The following is a 23,057-nucleotide window of genomic DNA, read 5'->3' as shown; positions in this document are numbered from 1 at the left end:
TACAAACACATTAACACACCACTTCACACCCACTAGGATGGCTATAGTCAAAAAGATGGAAAATAATAAATGTTGGCAAGAATGTAGATAAATTATGACCCTCATATATTGGTGGGATGAAATATGATTCACCTGTTGAAAAAAACAGTCTGACAATTCCTCAGAAGGTTAAACACAGAATTACCATGACCCAGTGTTTCCACTCCTAGGGGTGTGTGTATGGATGTGTGTATCCCCCCAAAAAACTGAAAACAGGTATTCAAACAAATATTTGTACATGAATGGTCATAACAGCACTATTTCATAATGTGGAAACAACCCAAATGTCCATCAACAGATAAATGGATCGACAAAATGTGGCATATACGTACAATGGAATACTCTTCAGTGATAAAAAGGACTGAAGGACTGATACATGCTGCAATATGGATGAACCCTGAAACACTAAGCTAAGTGAAAGAAGCAAGTCACAAAAGGCCACGTGTTATGTTTCTGTTCACATGGACGTCTAAACTAGGGAATCTACAGAGATCAGAGTAGAATAAGCGTGGTTGCTTAGGACTGGGTGAGATGAGTGGATTGCAGGGAGGCACGTGTAGGGGAGATAAAGTAGGAGCTAGAGAAATGAATTCTCAACAGAAAGAAAGTATAAAAGTACATGACATATTCCAAAAATACAGAGTAACCTAGATAGGGTACATGAAGGAGATGGAATATAATAAAGAGGCTAGAAAGAAAGGCAAGGACCAACCATGAATTCTTCCAAGGTGTTCAGATTTAATCTCAAAAGGGAAACACTGGCAAGTCAATAAGCATATAATATGATCAGAAACGTATATCCAAAAAAGTCTGGTGGCACCATGAAAAAATAATTAACAGAAGAAAGTCGAGGGGTAAAGACAGTTAGTAGAGAAGTTACTAGAAACTGAGCTGAGATTGGTCTGAGCCATACCAGTGGCAAGAGGATGAGGAAGAAAACGGCATAGTGTTTAATCATTTCTATGTGAATTTTGAGGAAGAAGTGCTTGGATCCACCTTGGGTGAAAAGAAGGATGGTGATACCATGATTCCAGAGAAGAAATGCAGGAGGATACAGTCTAAGAAATGCTGAGTGTTAAGACGATGCAGGACTTCTAAGCAGAGATTCTGAGGGAGAGTTAGAAGTCAGGGATGGAAGCAGAGGAAAAGGAGATGAGCGGGGAGGTTCAGTTCTAAAAAAACATGGCAGGAGAAAGACACTGCTCAGACTAGGTTCTCAGTTCAGCCATTGGCGTACACTGGAATCACCTGTGAAAAACTGCAGGCTGGGCCTCAGCCCCAGAGCTTCTCGTTCAGTAGGTCTGCAGTAGGTTCCGGGAATCTGCATTTCTAACCAGTTCCCAGGTGCCTTTCATGCTTTAATAATCAGTGGAGTAAAGTAAAGAAAAAGAACAGAAGCCCCAGAACCATGAAGAACACTAAGGCCAGGAACAAAGTTCGAGTTGCCTAGCAACTTTCAAAATCAGAAATAGCCCCCAAATCCTCCAACCACAGTAGAGAGACAGGCTAAGTTCCAAACCACAGGAAAAGGAACAGCACTGTCCAGAGCTAGACTTTCTTTTGCTTCTTATTGATGCAAATTTCTTAAAAGCAAGGTATTAAGCAAACATCTTATAACTGAGTTAGAATTTAGAAATTAAGCATCGGAGCAGGTAACAAAAGGCCAAAAAAAAAAAAAAAAAAGCAGCTATGGCATCATACATCTTCCCAAATGCTGTCATAAGATGCTAAGAAGCCACTTAACCAAAAAGGAGGGAGGATTCAGTCATTTCTGAGCCTCAGATAGGGACTGCTCCAAGTGCAGGCAGAAAAGATTAGAAACTAAGGAAATATCTTTGCCTAAAACAGTGAGAACTGCCTTGTTCCAGAGAAATGCTACCATAAAATTTATACCATCATAAAAATAAGTTATGGGTATTTTACCATAGTTTAAAAAAGTATGCCATTATAGAACAGACATCTCAAAGGGTAGACAGTTGTGAAACCTGAAAACCCTTATGGAAACAGATGCTCATTTACCTCTTTGACTGAGAATTCCTTCAGGCCTAAATATTTCTGGAGTCTCAAAGGCAAAAATGCAGTCGCTTTCATGGACTGTTTCCAGGTCGTCTGTGTCACAAAAGGAACGATGGAACCCATCATAGTACATTTCCGTTAACACAATCTAAAAATGGGAAAAATGTAAACAGTTGGGTAACTGGAAAGTCAATATGAATTGATCTCCCGATTCTATCATGAGCTTCTCCAGTCTGTCAGGGCTTGTGGGGACGTGAGAGGGACTGAAACATGTCACAGGGCCCACACTGTTTGCCTTCAGTGAGAGAATCATAGAAGCACGATATCCTCTGTAAACGTGTAACATACCCTCATTTCAGAATGCTATGTCACGGAATCCAGAGTTCCTCTAAGTTTTTGTGAAGAAGAGTCCCCAGGAAATGATAAAGTATAAGCCCCTTGTCTCACAAGGGGGAGAAACTGAAGAGAGGTGGGAGACTTGTCAACAAGACAAGCAGAGACCACATCTAATTCCGAGACTTTCTCCTACCTCAATAACTTTTCTTTGTTTCAGGTTAAAAATGTCATACAACCACAGATTTTGTAAAAGGAAAAAAAAAATGAAATCAACCCAAACTAGGAACTAGTTAAGTATATTACATAGTCCTACTGTAATTACAAAGAATGAGCCGCACATACGTGCACTAACATGGGAAGATCTCCTAGTTAAATAAGAAGTGACATAAAGAATAATTTGTGTAAATGATTCCATTCTTTATAAAATAACAAATGTAGTATATGCACAGGAAAAAATAGGGGTGAATATACAACACAGTATTAGAGTCAGTAACTCTGAGTTCTAAGATACTTAGGACAAGATACTTCTACTTTCTAAGTCCTGTTTCTGAAATGGTTGAGTTTTCACAATTAAAAAAAAGGGGGGGAACACAATGGAAACATTTAGATGCTCACTACACACTCAGCAGCACTGTCTAGAGAAAAAGCACTGGGCTGGGCATGAAGAGGCTCCAGTCCCAGCCTGCCACCAACCAGCCCTATGCTCTTGAACAAGTCACATGGTTTCTCTGGGCCTCCTTCAAATGAGGGGCTTGGAAGGGAGCCCTAAAATCCCCTCTGCTAACACAAACATTCTACGAGTCTGTGAGGTTAAAGAGGCTGGTGGCACATTCCACAAATAGTCCAAGAAAAATACCCCTAGCGTATTTTTCTTCTGATGAGTTTAATAACCACATTGTTTTTCTGCAGGTGAACATGCAAGATAATTTACTTTCTCCAGCAAGCTAACGTCAAAAACAAACTTGTAATTCTATCAGCCATTTAAACCACATGCAAAAAGAGCCAGAGAGCACTGAAGCTTTAAAGATACAAGCAGATCTGCCCAGAAACACACACCTCAGCCTGCCTCCCTCTTTCAGTCTTTCCCCTCATCCTGAAGGGAAAAAAGAATCAAAAAGCACTTGAAAGTAAGGAAGAATATGAACATTTTATCAACACGCCAGTACTTGGCCTATGAAAATATGAGATATTTGCTATGTTATTGGTCGTATTTGTTTTACTGTATTTGGTTGTATTTGTTTTACTGGAACTTCCCAAATGAAGCCACATGAGGCCAAAGTACAAAACACCTTTATTAATCACGTGATTACACAGCAGCTTCCAGAAGCTAACTAGGGAAAAGTTATTCTACCACAGGATCATCTTTCTTTAGTAAATCTAAAATCAGAAATGTTTTTCTAAATAAAATCGTAATAATGAATTGAGTAAAAACTGTATGCAAAAATGTCAAGTCACAAACAAGCCAAAAGTATTTTGGGTCAACTTAAATATAACTACTTATCAAAAATTTACACCCCCCCCCAAAAAGAAGGCAGAAGGGGCACAACGTTCCTTTCTCGCATCTAAATGAAGTGAGTCTCTGACCCAGCTTTAAGCAGGAAGCAAACCATATGGAGCATCTGTATGTACTACACCAGCAAGAAGATATCCATCCTTATCACCATAATGGAAAGGGATTTTCAAGAGCCACTAGTGGAGTTTTCCAAGCCTCTCGGACCTTCAAATAGCATAGGGATGCTCTTTCAATTGCCCACATAAGCATCCATAAGGATAGTTTAAGAAAGGCTGAGTAATTATGCTTTATAAACAAAGCTAAAAGAAGGTCTTGGTGTCAAGTCACAGCTTTCCTTTTAAAAATATATGTATAATTAAATGAAGCATGAAAAGTTTTCATGTATATTTTCCTTCTTTGGGTCTTGATTTTTCTTTCCTCAACACAGACACAACTGGTTTTGCATTTCTATCTAACCATACTTGGCAGAGGACTATTAGAAAATTCCAGAACAGAAAGCAACACTTTTATGGCTCATGTGTAATTGGCCTGAGCAGGCTTATTACCTGATCAGTGGGGATCTTTGTTTCCATAGACACTGCTTCCCGAAGCCTGGCGACAGTCCCAGACAGAGGCACGGCCACACCAATCCTCATGCAGTGAGAACATTTCCCCTGATACACTACGGTAACATAGAGAGGCCTGTGCAGATCAAAGTCAGATCTTCTCATTAGGCATTTATTTCAACTAAAATACAGAAGCAAAACAAACCTGATCTGAAATTAACACAAAACTGAAGCTAACCCACACCTTTATTTGGAAGCCAAAGGGGGTAAGTGGAACCAGAAAACAATAATCAAGACACCTTTGGAAAAGGCAGTCAAACAAAATGTAACATATCAACACTTGATTCTGTGCTTTGTATGTTACAAAGCCTAACTCTCAGAAATTTTGAAAAAACAGTTCAAATAAAGTAACTAATTTAAAGTGCAACATATAGTCTCTAGAAAATCTAGAAGACACTCCACAACCCTCCCCCTGCCCCACACTATCATTGGACAAGCAACTGAACAAACTGACAACCACGGGAACTGTAAAAAGACTTGCTTGCCCCATGTGCCTGCTCACCTTGTAAATTCAGACTGGGATTAACAGACTTCTGTGAGGTTTTTACAATGCCTGTATTCAATTTATCACTAATCTCGTTACCTAAGTAAGTAAGGAGACCAAACAGGAGCCTACAGAGGAAAGGAATACACAGGAATGTACAGTCTTAATTTTATTAAACCTGCTTTTCTTACCTTGTGTGGGGTAGAGGAATTGGCAAAGAAATGCAGAGGAAAGGGTCAAAGGTGTTGCTCTGCTTCTGACAGTGAGGACATGTCAAAGAAGATCTTCAGAGACAAAAATGAGAGACACACACAGTAAGATCATCTAGAGCTATGTCAAGCAGACCACATAAGAGACAATTTGATATGCTCATACCTGTACTGGGCTTGAAAAAGTTCTTGTACAAAAGTGCTACAGACAGGAAAAGATGGTCCCTCAGGCATCATATCAGTCTCTGATGGTGGCTAAAAAAAGGGCAAGTACAATTTCACACATTAGAAGTACCAATTTTTGATGGGAGATAAACCTGAAACAGTCACAAATGTCCTGACTTCCTCTATAAGCTGTGCATTAGGTCCAGATGTTCCAGTGAAAAGAATGTGCTGAAGGCATCAGAATGCAGTGGCCAGGATGGGGGTCACGAGGATGCATGTCATAGGCTCTTCCACAGACCGTGCCTGTGCTGGTCTCTCCACCCAACAGAGGCAGCCCGGCAGTCCTTCCATAGGGTGCTCCCATCTCCCTCCAGCTCTGAAGGTCTCCCTCTGGGCTCTTCCAGGAAATAACCCCCACCATGGTGCCCACCCGCTCGAGCCCCTGCCAGCTGTGCTGCTCGATTTGGTGCCCAGCCACTCTACTGCATATTTAATTGGCCTTTTCATGTCCATCCACCTGACAGTTAGCCACTGAACACCTGCTAGCATGTACAGAGAGCCCCGCAAAGGGCACAAGGACACAAAGATAAATAAGACACAGTGCCTGACCTTGAATACATCTCAGTCTGGTGGGACACCTAGCCACAATCACGTGATCCTATGACAGTACAGAGTGTATGGGCACAGAGGGACCTTGAATCAGAATTACTTAACACCTTACCAAAATCACAGACTGAAATTTTGAATTACAGTGCAGAATTATCAAAACCTTTAAAAATGGCAAGCAAATAGCAACTCTTTGGTCTATTATTTCCACGATAGAAATCATTTCACCAATCATATTAAGGCTGCATGCATAAAAACTGAGGAAGAATCACTATTTCTTAGTAGAATATTCTAGGGGTTCAGTTCCTACACTCAAATCCAATTGTAATAGCAAAGACATCCATTCATTTCCTTTTTGAGTGTGTATTCATTTCAGTAATCTGTAAGTCTATGTGTCTCACTGGAAAAGAAGGCAATTTCTGCTTTAAGTACAGCTTAGTGACCTGGAATCACTTGACTATAGTCTAAAGCTAGTCACACATGCAAATATGTCCTCCCTCCCTAGACTCTAAGTTCCTCAGACACAGCATCTCTCTTATGCTGCCAGCAAGCAGTAAACACAAGGAAAATCCTCTAAATACCCCTGAATTTTATACTTACCCAGGGCTTAGTTGATTTCACTATTATTAACTAAATGCAAACCACAACAACTCCTCAGTGGAGGTCTGAGAGAAGAATCTACATTCACTCCATTCAATAAACCATTCCGGAGCCCCCTGCTTCAGGCTCCCTGGCTGCCCCAGCAGGGCGCGCACCCTCACCTTCAGAGGAGGCTGGCCACTCTGCTTCACAGCATGATTGAGGTCTTCATGAACTCGGTCCAGAAGCCACAGCAGAAACTCCTGGGCGTCATGCTGGGAATTTCCCCGATATTGCAGTGCGTTCTTTGACACAATACTCTACACAGGTAAATAAATCAGCATGAATAGTTGAATTCCTGGTTTTAAAGATGAACTATTCATAATCCCAAAGAGGGATGCAAAATCTCAAGGGTGTTAAGAGCACATCCTAGAAAGACAGCAACATAAAAACAGATGCTTAAGGTAAAAACCCACCCCGAGAAACATGTATAGAAGACTTAAATGCACCTACCGAACCAATCCTACTTTGAGGAATATCTCTAAAGAAACCAACTAAACAGCAAGCCAAGACTTCTAAGAAAATATTCGTTCGTCAGGCTTTATAATAGCAAAAAGTTGGTAATAACTTGAACATCTTAAAAATGAGAGCTGGTTAAATAAGTAACATAGTATTGAATTATAAACCCAAGTATAAAATACATCTACAACACAAAAATGATTAAATGAAAAAGGGGAAGAAATAAATCTTCCTCATAGAATTCCAAATAATTAATGTCAATAGTTTCCTCTCAGGACTTGGACCTTAACTACCTTGACCAATGACATGCTTCCAAAGATTACAATATGGAAAGAGGGGTGGCCAGTGAAAGGTGCTCAATGAACTGGTTAATTAAATGCATGGCTCTGGAGCATACAGCCTGGGTTCAAATTTCTCTCCTACCACTTGTATTTGTGAGACCTGGGCCAACTCTCTTCCGAAGTAAAAGAATGGTGAGTTAATGTGGTGGTTAAGTAAGAATGCATGCACAACATTTCACATGTAAGTAAGATATAATAAGAACTCAAATTTCAGCTGAGTATGGGATTTGGAAGTAGGAGGGAGAAGGAGACACAACTGCAGTTCTGGGCAGTGAGGAGACAAAGGCGTTGATGAAGCAAGAAAATACTGAGGATCCAAGCTAAGGCAGTGAGGACAGAAACATGAAGGCAGACCTGAGAGATTTAGGAATTTAGGCAGTAGATTCAATAGGATTTGTGACCAAATGAATGGGGACAGTGAGAAGGGAGGCATTAATGTCCCCAAGGTGTCATATCTGGGCGATGGGCAACTGATGGTGCCCTTCATCAAGGCAAAATGAAAAAGGAAGAAGTCTGGGGAAGATGACAATGAGTTCCCTTTTCAAATCCACTGCATTTAAAGTTCTGTGGGACCTCCAAGTGGAAGTATCTGGTAAACAATGAGGAATACAGATCTGGGGTTCAGTGGAAGAGCGTGCCCTGAGGAAAAAGATTTGGGAGTAACAGATGAGTGGTAGCCGAAATCATGAGTATAGATGAGATTGCCCAGACATGGCCAGGAGAGATCAAGCCAGAGGACAAATATATTTGGGGGCCCTCAAAAGAGACCAAGAAAAGACCACCAAAGACATGGTAAGAAAAGCAGAAGAACGGGGTGCCTGGTGGCTCAGTGGGTTAAGAGTCCGCCTTTAGCTCAGGTCATGATCTCAGGGTCCTGGGATCGAGTACTGCATGGGGCTCTCTGCTCAGAAGGGAGCCTGCTTCCCCCCCACCCCACCCACCTGCCTCTCTGCCTATTTATGATCTCTCTCTGTCAAATAAATAAACAAAATTTAAAAAAAAAGAAAGAAGGGGCGCCTGGGTGGCTCAGTGGGTTAAAGCCTCTGCCTTCGGCTCGGGTCATGATCCCAGGGTCCTGGGATCGAGCCCCGATTCTGGCTCTCTGCTCAGCAGGGAGCCTGCTTCCTCCTCCCTCTCTGCCTGCCTCTCTGCCTACTTGTGATCTCTATCTGTCAGATAAAATAAATAAATCTTTAAAAAAAAAAAAAAGAAAGAAAGAAAAGAAAAGCAGGAGAACAGAGTCTCAAGAGTCAAGAGAAGAGGGTTATGAAGGAGACAGTGATCAATGGTGTTAAGAATGATAAAATAGGACAAAGAACTAAAAATTGTCCACTGAATTTTCCATTTAAGATGATAATAGGGGAGTGCCTGGCTGGCTCAGTCGGTGAAGTGTGTAACTCTTGATCTCAGGGTTGTGGGTCTGAGTCTCACATTAGATCTAAAGATCACATAAAAATAAAACATTAAGGGGCACCTGGGTGGCTTAGTTGGTTAAGTTCCAGTCTTGGTTTTGCCTCAGCCCGTGATCTCACACGGAGTGGGATCGAGCTCCGCATCAGACTCCACGCTCAGCAGAGAATCTGCTTGAAGATTTTCTTCCTCTGCTCCTCTACCCAGTCACTCCCTTATGCTCTCTAAAATAAATAAATAGATCTTTAAAAAAGATCTTTAAAAAAAAAAAGAAGGGACAGATTTACAACTTGATTATGAACCATCATAACCTGATGATCAATTAAATGTGAATGATAACAAAAAGATGATTGACGAAGATTCAAATTCAAAGAGGAAAAAAATCAAAGGGACACAAGAGAACACTGAGGTCTCAACTGGCAAAATCTACTAACTGGATAAAGTGAGCAGAGGAGCAGAAGGACCCTGACAACAAAGTTTCAGTGACCAGAAGGACACCACTTGAATGCTATCTCAGACAAAGGTACACCAAAGGAGAAATGGTGTGGTGAGTCTTCACTATGCTACAAAACTTCCTCCACGGCCAGACACCACCCGAATCATCAAATCCAGGATTTTCTTCCTTGGGTTTCACCTTCCTTAATCTCCCTATAGCAGTTTATACCTGACACCGTACTTCATCTAGAAATAGTCTGGCTTATGGCCTTATGTACTCATTTAGGAGAATCAAAGCCGGAGACATTTGGTGTAGACAGTGGGAAAATGTGAGCTACAGAAGAAAGAGAAGTTTTTCCCATAAAGAAAAAAAGACCAATAAAAGCCATCAGCACTAGCAGCACCACTGATAGTGTGGCCAACTCAGGAAGGAAAAGAAACAAGTGACAAGTAATGGTGATACTATATTAAGGGATACAAAGAAGAAATGAGGGATGACACCAAGGTTTTTAGTATCTGATTTAGATGGATAATGAAATCGGGAACAGAGGAAGTGACTGAGGGACAGCAGAGATTTCAACATGCTGAATCTGAGGGACCTGTAGGATCCCCAGTGAGGTGAAGTCTGGGGTTCAGGAAAGAAATCTGAGCTGGAAAGTTAAATCAGAGCAGCACTCTCTTACCGTATGAACACAGAGGAAAAAACCCTGGAAACACATAATGAGAAAAGGAGGCAGCTAGATTCTTGAAAAAGGATGGCACAGAAGGGATAAGTCACAATGAAGAAGCCAAAGAAGATAAGAGAAGCCCGAAGAGCCAGAGAGTTCAGGAAGCAGAGAGGTAAATGACGGCAGAAAAGTCAGGTAAGACGGGCACAGAGGCGGTCCTCTGGAACAGCAAGTTAAGAACGGACAGCGCCGTCTCAGTGAAGCAGATACTGACCAGAGAGGGTGAGAGAGAGGAAAAGTAAGGAAATCGAATGACTGCAAGAACACCATCCTTCGTCCGCAAGAGGCTCAGTCACAGAAGAAGGGAAGGAGGAGAGATGCTCCGCCTGGTGGGGAGCTTCCGGTGAAGAGGGACTTGCATGCTGAGGGGAAGGAGCTCACGGAAGGGAGACACCTGCAGAAGGAGCCTTCTTCAGTGAGAGGCAAGGGGGGGATTCAGAAAAGAGGTCGAGAAGTGCCTTAAACAGGAGGTGGGAGAGACAGGAGAGAAGGACATAAAGATAGTTACAGATTCAGAAGTTATAGAGAGGAAGGCTGGGAACCTTCATTTTTGTTAGTTGTTCTGGGTTGTTCCTTTTGGGGAAAAACCACACGACAGCTGCCAAGAGGCAGTCTCAGGGGTGGCAAGGCTAATGACAAATCTCCTGGCCTACAGACAGGGCACACCAACCGCCTGAAGCACGGCAAGTGTCTGGTCTAGGAACCCTCTCTTGTATTTACTCCCAGCAGGGCTGGGGAGCCCTCCACGCACTCGTTCCTGAGAAACGAGTTAGCTGAAATCAAGCTCCTCGTTACGTGTCACAGCAGACAGTTCAAGCACAGTATCCATCAAATGTCACCGTGGAGACAATACACAATTCTTTATCAGGACTGCATCAAATCTGATTTATGATTCCTGCCACTATCGCTTCAACTCAGCTAAGCACTTATTCCCCAGTCCCTGTGTACAAAGTGCTGTGCAGAGGCTGCTCGACCAGATTTTTGTTGGGCACGACTCAACAGGCAATAGGACTTCCACAACCCCCGTAACTAGGGCAGAAACTGCTCCAGGTCAACCCCACCCTAAATCACTACATCACAAACTGAAGGACGTTTTACAGGAAACCTCCCTGAACACACACAAACACAAAGGCTCCTTTTTCTGACCCTTTTTCCTCCTTCACAATGGTGACTTCTTCCCACTGCAGAGACCCAAGGGACTATCTGTTTTACTTCTTACCAAAACAAGACAAAACATAGAATAATCTAGTAATTACTTTGTAGCACATGTTACAGAAGAAAGAAAAATAGTGGAGTCAAGAAGGAAAAAACAGTGGGAATCAAGAAACCGGGGCCCAGTCTCTGGCTCTGCCACAAACCATAAACTGGTTATCTCAGGCAACTCACGGAACCTGTGCTTTCTGGTTTATAAAGCAAAGCAGTTGAGTTGGCCATCGATGACACTTCTAGCATCCCAAATCTTCCCCTAACCTCTTCCCCTAGAGTCCCAACAAGTGATTTGACTTTTGCTTTGGGCCTCGTTTTTTTTTTTAAGATTTTATTTATTTACTTGATAAACAAAGATCACAAGTAGGCAGAGAGGCAGGCAGAGAGAGAGGGGGGAAGGAGGCTCCCTGATGAGCAGAAAGCCCTATGCTGGGCTCGATCCCAGGACCCTGAGATCATGACCTGAGCCAAAGGCAGAGGCTTAACCAACTGAGCCATCCAGGCGCCCCGCTTTGGGCCTCATCTGACATTGCTTTGGTTTGCCTTTTATAACTTTTTGCATAATTGAACCTTAGTTTATTCTTATTTATATCTTAAAATCAATCCCTCTGTATTTTTACAGTTTTTAAAAAAGTTAATTATCACTGGAATATGTCATCTATAAATAGGAGCATTGCTACAATCTGAGAAATTATTTACATGTGTCACTTCTGGGCACCTGGGTGGCTCAGTTGGTTAAGCAACGGCCTTCAGCCCAGGTCATGACCCTGTAGTCCCGGGATCGAGTCCCACATCAAGCTCCCTGCTCTGCAGGGAGTCTGCTTCTCCTGCTGACCTCTCTCCTCTCATGCTCTCTTTCTCTCTCTCTCAAATAAATAAATAAAATCTTTTAAAAAAAGATATTATAAAAAAATAAATCTGTCACTTCAATGAAAAATAGAATATGAGCCTTCTTAAAATATCCATTTTCTAGAATGCGGGTGTGGTATTTGTTTGGAAGATTAACCTATTGGTTCAAATCCTACACATCCTACTATAAACGAATTTGACTATCACTCCAATTTTCCGATGATCCTTAACATCCAGTTACTTAACAATAATGTGGAAGTCAAACAAATCTATAAAGCTTTTGAATTTTATAATAAAACTTCTCTTTACCCTTCAAATAAAATCTTAAGGCCTAGCTCTACAGAGAACTTTTTTCCCCTTATGAAGAAAAAAGAAAAAAGGGGGGGGTTGGAAGCATGGCCCTGAAAAGAAAAAGAATGAAGTCTATCCAACTGGCACGGTAATATTAGACATGAGGTTTTCTTTCCATAGCACCCTAGTACAGCAGCAGCAGAATCCTGGGCTCGAGGGAAAAGACAGAAACTGGCTCTAGACACTCTTGACCCAATCCCAGGAAGACGACGACAAAGCAATGGCTATTGATGATCTCCTCCTACAGGGAATGGACATGGTGGTATTGATTTGATCAGGAGCTGGGTTATTCTATTCTTTCGGGGAAAAAGTAGCTTGCCAAAACTCACCAAATTATTACCCACTTTCCTTGATTCTCTGCCAGAAGAAATGCAGAATTTATTTCCAGTGATTCTGGGTAAGAAGGAGAACTTGGGAGGACAAGAGCACTTAAATTTTAAGAGAAAGATGCATTGTAAACAGCTGAGTTCACAGATGGCATCTAAAAGTGAAATTTGGTTTCTGGACTGCATTGGTAAGAACAGAATAGTAACACTTGTCTTGAGAAAAGTTTCATCTTTTGAATCTGACTTTGTGGACAACTACTAACTTGATGAAGAATACTTAACTAAAACATAAGGGATAAAACAGTGATAGACCCGAAAGAGGCCATTCAACAGTGTTCCATACCAGGGTACAGAAAGCAGCCATGCTCAAACAGGGTTCTCTGAGTCCTTTATCCACTCCTGCCTCCTCACCTTCACCTCTGGTGAGTAAGTCATCACATAACACAAGTTAGGCTGAGGCACTCTTGTTATTTGCCAGCCATGGCAACAACTGGCCCTTGAAAGAGACTGTAACGCTTCCAGACTTTCACATATACTTGCCCCAGGACTGGAATGCCCTCCATTCCCATCCCTCAAATGCACTCCCTTACTCTCCTTCCTTGGTAGAATGGAGCTGGGAGCTGGGTGGGAGAGGAGAGAGAAAAGAAAGGCGACAACAGGAAAGGAGCTTCCATCCAAGATGGAAAGACAACTCAATGAGAATAAGTAGAGACTGCCAAACAGAGCCTATTCATGTGTTCCCATTTGGCCACAGGGGAAAGGGATTTATAACAGAAGGACCTAACATGAGTAACTTAAGTAGAGGTGTCCCTTAAATCCAAGTTCTCATGATCCAAACTCAGGAACTAAACAGATTTGGATAGCAAGGGATATCTGCATTCATAAGAGTAGATCTGGATATTAAACAAACTTGCATATACCAAAAAGACTTGGTGGCAGGGACTCAATGCTGAAAGAGAGACTAGGAAAGGGTATATATCTTATCTAAAAGAGAAGAGAGAAAGCTTTAGTAAGAGTGTTGAGAAATAGTGACTGCATTCCAAAAAATTACAACTAAGGTGGAAGTAGGGTCAAGAGCATTAGAGCCAGGATGAAAGAGAGAAATATAAAAAGGAACATATCCCAAGTGATTCAGCCAGATGAACAATGACAAGCGAGTTTACAACAGATCATAAAGCTATGTAGGTAGAAAAATACAGCAGCAAGAGAAGACCACCAAGTACGTAAACAGCAGTTGGGAGTTTCTACTAGAAAGGCAACAGAAACAGAAAGACTGGATTCTGAATACCTGGATTCAAATCCTCTTTCTACTGCCTTTTTCTTCATATGTGTTTGCTCTGAGCATCAGCTATCTTTTCTATAAAATGGGGATGAGAATACTTTTCTAAAAGAAACACTGTGAAGCTTTAATGAGTTTAGTTTACAAACTCTATAAAACCATTTTCATAAAAAAAATTTTTATAAAAGCATTTTAAAAATTCTAAAATTCTACACAGCTTGTATTATTTAAGTTTCAAAAGTCAAGAAAAAAGAAAGGAATTATCCTATATAATTCTGGAAAATGTCACAGAGAAAGCAAAAATATCTAAAGCATTGTCTCTTGGTTGCACATTAGAATCATCTAGGGAAATTAAAAAAACAGAAACAAAAACCACAAACTGGGAGCAGCCCAGAGATGCTGATTTAATTATCTATAGTGGGACCTGATCATTTTAACCTTTCTCAAGTGTAATTAAAAAAAAAAAAAAAAATTCTCTTTCTATGTGAAGCCAAGACAGAAAGAAAATGGCCACACTGGAAAAGCTCTGAAGTTTCACTTCCAAAAGCACTAAAACTCAAGGGTGGGTCTTTTATCATAACTGTACTATATTGTTTATTACACTCTGTCTTATTCATATCACCAGAACACATAACCTCATTATCTGCCTCTGCCAGTACACAGTGATTTGGAATGTCTCATTCAATATTATTTCCCCAACACTTAGCAAAAACAATACTTGAGACAAACAGTAACAATAATGACAGCTAATAATTGAATGTTCATAATATACCAGGCATTATACTAATTGTTTATAGGTGTTATTTCCTATAAAATTAACCCTCAGAAGTTCCCTATGTTGTTAAGTATTATCATTATTATTTATAGACAAAAAAAAAACTTGGGCTCAGAAAAGTCAAATAACTTGTCCAAAGTTACCACTATTCTTCAACCTCGTCTGACTAAAACAGCCTTAAAAACTTTTTGTCCAAAATCCTTCAATAAATGATTTTTTTTTTTTTTTTTTTTGCCTTACATGACTCAGGATCATATAGGGCTTGGTCATTTGGAATGTCACTTTTCGGTGTGGACGTAGAACACGCGTTGGAGATGCCAGGCTTCTGGGAGCTTATTTCCTTTTAAAGAAATCCTTGTTAATGAGTCCTTTGTTGTAATTTGCATTTTTTCCTATGACTGAAATATGGCCCAGAAACAAAAAAAAAAAAGGAGTCTATCTAATTGAGATGTTATTATTTGAGGAGTAAGGAGGAATTTGGACAATACCAGAAGATCAAGTTGCAACATGTGAAGGCGAATATGGCCCGCCTGATAGTCCCAGGAAGCTGCAGAAAGCAAACAAGGGAGACAACAACCTGGCTCTGGAGAACTACCTCTGTCCCTCATCAGCTAATGTAAAGGGGGCGCTCTTTACCTTACAGTGCTCAGGCTGCTCCGCTGGCGGCACTGAATTCCCAGCCTGTCCCTCCCTCCCAGCACACCCTACGTGGCCGAGCCTCGCTGAAAGTGACTTAAGGAACTCAAGAGTATCTTCTTTTTTTAGCCTCTGTCATTATCCAACACCGTCTAAGATTCTTCCCAACTATAACAAAATTAGCTTTAAAAAAAAATTTTTTTTTTTAAAGGAGGAAAATCTGACCAACACGGTCCAAAAAGCAAATGTCCGGTTCTGATTTAGCTGAAAAGCCTCATTGGGAGTGTAATAATCTTCAACAGTCAAAAGTCAAAACAGAGATCTTGGAGTCCCCTCTATTTGCTAGATGGGATGCTGCTTGATTCATCAATTATTATTTAATAAAGAGCTTTCTTTTTTTTTTTTTAAGTCAAAACAGAAAAACTAGAAAAACCATCTAAATATCTACAAAATTAGGGATGTCTGGGTGACTCAGCTGGTTAAGTGTCTGCCTTTGGCTCAGGTCATGATCCTGGGGTCCCGGGATCGAGATCCATGTCAGGCTCCTTGCTCAGCAGGGAGCCTGCTTCTCCCTCTGCCTGCCTCTCCTCCTGCTTGTGCTCACCCTCTCTCTCTTTGACAAATAAATAAAATCTTTAAAAAATAAATGATAGATATAGATATATCTACAAAATTATTATATATTCCTACCATGGAACAAATGTTTAAGTTTTAGAAAACATGGAGAAATTAATACACAATACAATTAAGTGAAAAGAAGATGCAAAACTACATATGGACATAATTTCATACTTTTTTTTTTTTAGAGACTTTTTTGTCTTTTATCCTTCTAACTATACACTGAAACACTAACAGTCATTGCCTCAGAGTGGCAAGTTTTAGGTGAGTTATCCCTTTCTTCTTTATACATTTCCGTATTTCCCACATTTTCTAAAATGAATTTGTTAGAACCATGACCAGGTGGTACATAAGGAGATCTTACGAGAGCACACCACATACTATCCTGGCCAGGGAACCCAAACCTTCTGCACAGAAGATGGGGCTGGCAAAACAAAGAAATGTACCTTATTTCTGGCCGCAAATCCTAGAGAGTCGGACTGCACAATGCTGAGAATTTCTTTTTCCTCTGCTAGACAGACCTAAGAACTCAGATCAAAGTTTTCTGCCTATAGTAATCCTAAACCCAAACTTAACACCAATCTTTGAATCTTATCAAAAGGAAAAAAGGGACTGCAGCTAGCATCAAAGAAAAATGGGGGAAAGAGAGACAGAAAAAAAAAATTTATGTTTACAGACACCTACCACGAGCCTTTTAAAGCCACCCTGTCTTGCCACATAGGAAGTAAAAGCTTAGGTCTAGGAAGAGGAAAAAACCCAGGGGCAGCTTTCTGATCAAGGGAACCATACCACAGGAGAAACACACCCTTGGAAGTCAGCACATGGCATTACTCATTGGCACAGCAGCCAGAGTACTTGGTTGAGTGGTATTGCTCTTTGAGGTGGAAGTTAAGTGACCTATACACCCTTGGAGGTAGAATAGGTTGAGAAAGACAAGCAGGGGGGATGCATAAGGTCAAACCTTAACTATCCCAAAGCCAAACATGCATATATTTCTTCTATTATCTGTGTGTGTGTGTGAGATTATACACAAAGAGACAAAGTACGCATCCTCTTGATTCTGAATATGTTGGTATTTGACAATAAACAGATCTAAAATGTTTTTGACCAAACAGACAATTTTATAAAGGGATCCAAAATATTCTGGAAACAATTTTGCCTTGAAGCATTACTGCTACTGCATTTTGATAACTGAAACATCAACTAGTAGTAACCAAGAGGTAGCATTCATAAGCAGATCCAGCAAGTTTCACTACAAATGATGTGTTCACACTGCCAAAAACCTGGAGTGCCATAAACCCAATAAATCTTAGCTGGCTGAAGATGCTTTCAAGTCATGGGCCTGCCATATCGCTTCTCCACGCCCAACACCGTGTGCCCCACAGTCAAGACCCCTGACTCCTGAGCCGCACACAAGTATGGTCTCCAAATCAATCCGGCCTCAACCAGATCTTTCAGCCCTCACCTTGAAAATCAGATCAGATAAAAACCAGCACAAGGCCCTAGTCCTGGCTCCAGGCTTTTCCTTAGCAAACTACAATTTAAAACCTTGCCAGCCTCAGCCTGGTCTGACCCGAACAATTCTAGTTGGTGCAGGCCTTGGTCATCTGCCTGTAGAAGGTGAAGGCTAAACGGAAGAGTGTGTGCATACACAGAAAACAAAGGCAAGTCTGTGAAATCAAAACAGGGTAATTCCCTCAGCTATCAAAATGTTACCATCATATGGGTATATTTCCACTGCAAAGAACAGATGAAGCTGTCCTACCTCACTAGTTATCAAAGACATGCAAATTAGAACAGTAAAATGCTACTTCCCACTTAGGGGCGTAAAGATTTCTATTTTGCAACAGTAGGGTACAAGAGACATTCTTGCACATTGCTAATGGCACAACCCTGTAAAATAAGGATAACAAGGTGACTTAAGGTTCTTCAAAAAAGAGAGCCACTGAACCAGGAATTTCACTTCTATGTATCCTAAAGAAATAATCAAAAGTAACTAGTTTTCTTACAAATTTTAAGAATTCATATATGTAATGAATAACCATTTTCTGCTCCTAAAAAAAAGGTGAAAGATATATATAAAAAATATTCATCACAACCAGAAACCACCCCCAAATAGATCATCATATACCTTCATACAATGATCAGAAGAGTTTTTGTGGCAAAAATTAATCATAATACAATACCAGGAAAGTAATATACCAAACAACTTCTACATTTTCGATTTTCCTCTTTCAACTTTTACATACTCTCTAAGTTTTCCACAATAACTTAGATAATATTCTTATCAAAATAGACTTTGCCTCATAATGAACTTTAGCAAAAGAATCCAGACACAAAAGAATATATACTTAATGCAAATCAAAACCACAATGAGGGGTGCCTGGCTGGCTCCGTAAGCGGAGCATATGACTCATCTCAGGGGCTGTCATTTCAAGCCCCATGTCAAGGGTAGAGTTTACTTAAAAGACGCCACTTAAAAAAACAAACCACAATGAGTTACCACTTCACACCCGCTAGGATGGCTTTAACAAAAGAGACAATAACAAGTGTTGGCAAGAAAACAGAGAAACTGGAAACTTCCATGCAGTTCCATGCATTGCTGATGGGAATACATAATGGAGCAGCCACTGGGCAAAACAGCTGGGCAACTGCTTAAAAGTTAAACATGGAGTCACAATGTGACCCAGCAATTCCACTCCTAGGCATGTACCCAAAAGAAATGAAAACATAAGTCCACACAAAAATGTGTTCATGAAAGTTCACAGAAGCATTATTTGTAACAGTCAAAAAGTAGAAACAACCCAAATATTCATTAATGGGTGAATGGATAAACAAAACACGGTATATTCATGCAGTGGAGTACTTTTCAACCATAAAAAGGAATGAAGTATAATGATGAACCTTGAAAACAGATGCTAAGTGAAAGAAGCCAGATGCAAAAAACCACATGTTGCAGGATTCCATTTATACAAAAGGCAAATCTAGAAAAACAGAAAGACACCCACTGCTGAGAGGCTGGGGGGAAATGAGTAGTGACTGCCATTAGGGAATGGGGTTTCTTTGGGGGGGTTTAATAAAAATGTTCTAAAATTGATTGTGGCTATAGTTGCACAATTCTGTGACTATATTAAAAACCACTGAATCATACACTTTGGGTGAATTATATGATATGGAAGTTATATCTCAGTGAAGCTTTTTTTTTTTTTTTTTTAAAGTAGGCTCCATGCCTAACATGGGGTTTGAACTCATGATGCTGAGATCAAGAGTTAAATGCTCTATTGACTGAGCCAGTCAGGCGCCCCAATAAAGGTGTTTTTACTATTCTACCCACAATAAAACTCATGAACAGGCAAAGTCTGTTAGAGGTGTTAGAAGTCAAAAGAATGGTTCCCTTGGGGAAGAGGGAGAGGGTAGAACTCGGGAGAGGGCAGCCATCAAAGGAGCTTCTGGAGTGCCAGTGATGTTCTACTTTGTGATCTGGCTGACACATTATCACTTTAAGATAATTCGCCAAGCTATATACTAACGATGTATGCATTTTTCTGTATGTATGCTGTATTTCACTAAAAAGTTTTAAAAAATTAGTGGGATGGGGCGCCTGGGTGGCTCAGTGGGTTGGGCCGCTACCTTCGGCTCAGGTCATGATCTCGGGGTCCTGGGATCGAGTCCCGCATCGGGCTCTCTGCTCAGCGGGGAGCCTGCTTCCCTCTCTCTCTCTGCCTCTCTGTCTGCTTGTGATCTCTGTCTGTCAGATAAATAAATAAAAATTAAAAAAAATAAAATAAAAAAAAAATTAGTGGGGCCTAGGTAGCTCAGTCAGTTGAGCGTCTGACTTCAGCTCAGGTCACGATCTCAGGGTCCTGGGATCAAGTCCCGCATTGGGCACCCTGCTCAGTGGAGAGTCTGCTTATCCCTCTGCCCCCACTCATTCTCTCTCCGTCTCTTAAATTAATGAAAATATTTTATTTATTTTTTAAAAGATTTTATTTATTTGAGAGAGAGAGAAGCATGAGCAGGGGGTAAGGGCACAAAGGGAGAAGGAGAATCCCCACTGAGCAGGGAGCCCAATACAGGACTCGATCCCAGGACCCTGAGATCCTGACGAGCCAAAGGCAGATGCTTAACAGACTGAGCCACCCAACAGCCCCATAAATAAAATCATTTTTAAAAAGTTTTAAAAATTAAAAAAAAATAAAAAAAAAAAAAAAAAAAAAAAAAATAAAAAGTTTTAAAAATTAGTTGACTTCAAAAAGGAAGAACACTGATGTTTCTTAATTTAGCCAGACTCTGAGGCCATAACTCTAAATTTAGTCTTATTTAGAGCTGACTGTATTTATCTGGTTACTTAACTAGAAGCAGATTGAAAATGGCAAAAGACAGGAATGAGGAATCAGGAGGTATAGGCTCTCTGGAAAAAAGCAAAACTGGATAAAGCAAGAGAAAAATAAGGAAGGACCGTGAAGAACAAATAATTATCTAGGAAATAACTTACATGAAAGACTTATTCCCTCAAAAGGGCAGATGAATGGTTAATATCGTTTTGCTCAAAAATATCATAAACTGACAACACAAGAGCACAGAATGAATCATCCTGAAAACTCTCTGGGGACAAAGGCCTCAGCAGAGCCACCTAGCTCTGTAACACTGGAAATTTAAATACCACCCCTTCAAAAAGAGTCTACAATTCAAGGGGTCAAAACCTGGAACACACATGCATCAAAGGTGAGCTACAGAACAATTAGAGTTGCAAGGCCAGATCCGGAGAAAATTCTGCAGCAGAACACGTTTCTCTTCAGCACCTGACTACCGTGGCCTTCTGTAGGACCCTCCATGTCTTCTTCCTACCAAGGTCCCTTTCCTGTGTCCCAGACTTACTCTAACAGGCTGGGCTGGTGGATGTGTGAGACAGCTGGTTGGTTTTCCAGCTAAAATGTTCCCATCACTAAGGGAACCAATGGCTGTCAAACACTGATCTGTGAAGCTGGTCTCAAGTGGCAATGAAAAGGAAAATAAAGAAACTGAGGCTCAGCGACCAGCTCACTAAATTCAAAACTCATGGGTTCAGATTTTCAAAAGGGGAGAAGCAGACCTGCACCCCAGGTACCCTCCCCCTCCCCCGGCATGATCCTCTGATGCTGACAGCCTGAGACAGAAGCGGGTATCACCAGGAAGCGGCTGTGGGCAGTTACAACAGCCTACTCAGCTGCCGGGCATCACCACAGAGACTCAAAGGGTAATGACCAACAGGTCTCCAACCTAACCTACCCTTCCTCCTGATGGACAGATAACAAGCTACCAGTGCTCCTCTCTCCACCTACCTGCAGGGAAATGAGGCTACTTTCCTTCCCTTCTGTCACTAGTACCTATTTCCCATGAGCTACTGCTTTTAAAGGCGTTTGACTTCTCTTTAGCATTTCTAGTTTATTCTAACTCTCATGGAATAAAGGCTCTAAAATGAGAGAGATTTACCAAGTTGTCACTAAACTATTAAAAAGGAACTCTTACTTTAGGGTAAGATTAAAGAATGTTCTAAGTTAATGTATCTTTATAATTATTGGGAGCACCTCTGGTCAGGAAAAGTTCTTTATTCTTCTCCAGCTATAGAGAGCTCTACACCTCAAATAAGGGGTTGAATCTCCTTCCTTAGAGTTTAAATACAAGCCTTGCTCTGCCTCCCTTATTGCTCAAAGTAAAGCACATAGAGAAGTTAGGTCCCTGTCCATTCATTCACTCATAAACATGTATACAAAGAACAAAACCAGTTATAATGGGAAATTTAGAGAGTCACAGGATTTTAAAAAGTCTGTAGAAATGTCTTGGTTTCTTCATCTGTAAGACAGAAATAATAATTCATGTATTTACTTTACACTGTTATAAGAAATAAATAAAATAATCCACTATGTAGGGCATGTGGTAAGCACTCATATGTCAGCTGTAAGAAAAAGCAAGATGGAGAAAATTCCATACAATGCACTACCATTTATCTAACTAAGAGAAAATATGAATGAATACATACATAATACACACACACACATATATACACACACACATAAAGCAAGAGAAAACTAATTTGCTTGTATTAAAACAACGAAAGAATAAATCATACAATCTAGGGAGAAAGGAGGTGTCAGGATCAAAGACAAACTAGACTTCCTTGAATAGATCTTACATTGTACACTTGACTTCCACCATGTATTTTATTTTTTACATAATTATGAAACAAAATTAAATTTTAAAAAAGCAATCACTCCGGGTGCCTCAATGGCTCAGTCATTAAGCACCTGCCTTCAGCTCAGGTCATGATCTCAGGGTCCTGGGATCAAGCCCCACATCGGGCTCCCTACTCAACGGGAAGCCTGCTTCCTCCTCTCCCACTCCCCCTGCTTGTGTTCCTTCTCTCGCTGTCTCTCTGTCAAGTAAATAAATAAAATCTTTTTGAAAAATTATTCTGGAAACCAAAAATTAAGGGGAAAAAACCCTCAAGCATTTATGTTACCTTTCTTCTCCAAATTTACTTTAGGGTAACCAAATAACTCATGAGGGCAAGAGCCTCTACAGAAGTGCTCTAACTAATAAGATGTTAAAGTCATAACACCATTTTCGATCCTTAATGAACTAATGGATCACGGGATAATCATCAGTGTCTACTAACACAGTAAGACACACAACCAGACATTAATAGGCTTCCTGATTCAAGTTTACAACACTACCAAAAATAGAATGGGGAATAAAAAACAAAAACAAAAAACACTCAACCCTGAATCTCATTAAGCCTCCAAATCTATCATTTTACAGGAAATATGGGAACAGAACATTTTTTTTAAACTTTATGTATTTATTTGACAGGGATCAAGAGAGAGCCCAAGTAGGCAAAGCGGCAGGCAGAGGGAGAGGGAGAAGCCGGCTTCCTGCCGAGAGCGTGACCTGAGCCAAAGGCAGCAGCTTAACTGACTGAGCCACCCAGGCGCCCTGGGAACATAACATTTAATTGAAACTACAGGAATACAACAGGCAAAATCAGACTCTGGA

General features: G+C 40.7%; 1 protein-coding gene across 2 annotated transcripts in view; it reads right to left on the bottom strand.

Annotated features, from left to right (window-relative positions):
• USP31 (ubiquitin specific peptidase 31) overlaps positions 1–23,057 on the bottom strand; it is a 162,359-nt gene that overhangs the window by 128,592 nt on the left and 10,710 nt on the right. For both annotated transcript variants that reach the window (XM_047712824.1, XM_047712823.1), the window contains exons 2-6: positions 6,735–6,872; positions 5,369–5,457; positions 5,185–5,277; positions 4,450–4,585; positions 2,059–2,203 (exon numbers count right to left, since the gene is read on the bottom strand). In XM_047712824.1, coding sequence (XP_047568780.1) covers positions 2,059–2,203; positions 4,450–4,585; positions 5,185–5,277; positions 5,369–5,457; positions 6,735–6,872 — 601 coding nt within the window. The remainder of the gene's footprint in view (positions 1–2,058; positions 2,204–4,449; positions 4,586–5,184; positions 5,278–5,368; positions 5,458–6,734; positions 6,873–23,057) is intronic.

This window comes from Lutra lutra, chromosome 18, assembly GCF_902655055.1.
Source record: "Lutra lutra chromosome 18, mLutLut1.2, whole genome shotgun sequence".
In the NCBI taxonomy this organism is placed as follows: Eukaryota; Metazoa; Chordata; class Mammalia; order Carnivora; family Mustelidae; genus Lutra; species Lutra lutra.
This window is presented reverse-complemented; position numbering and strand designations above follow the sequence as displayed.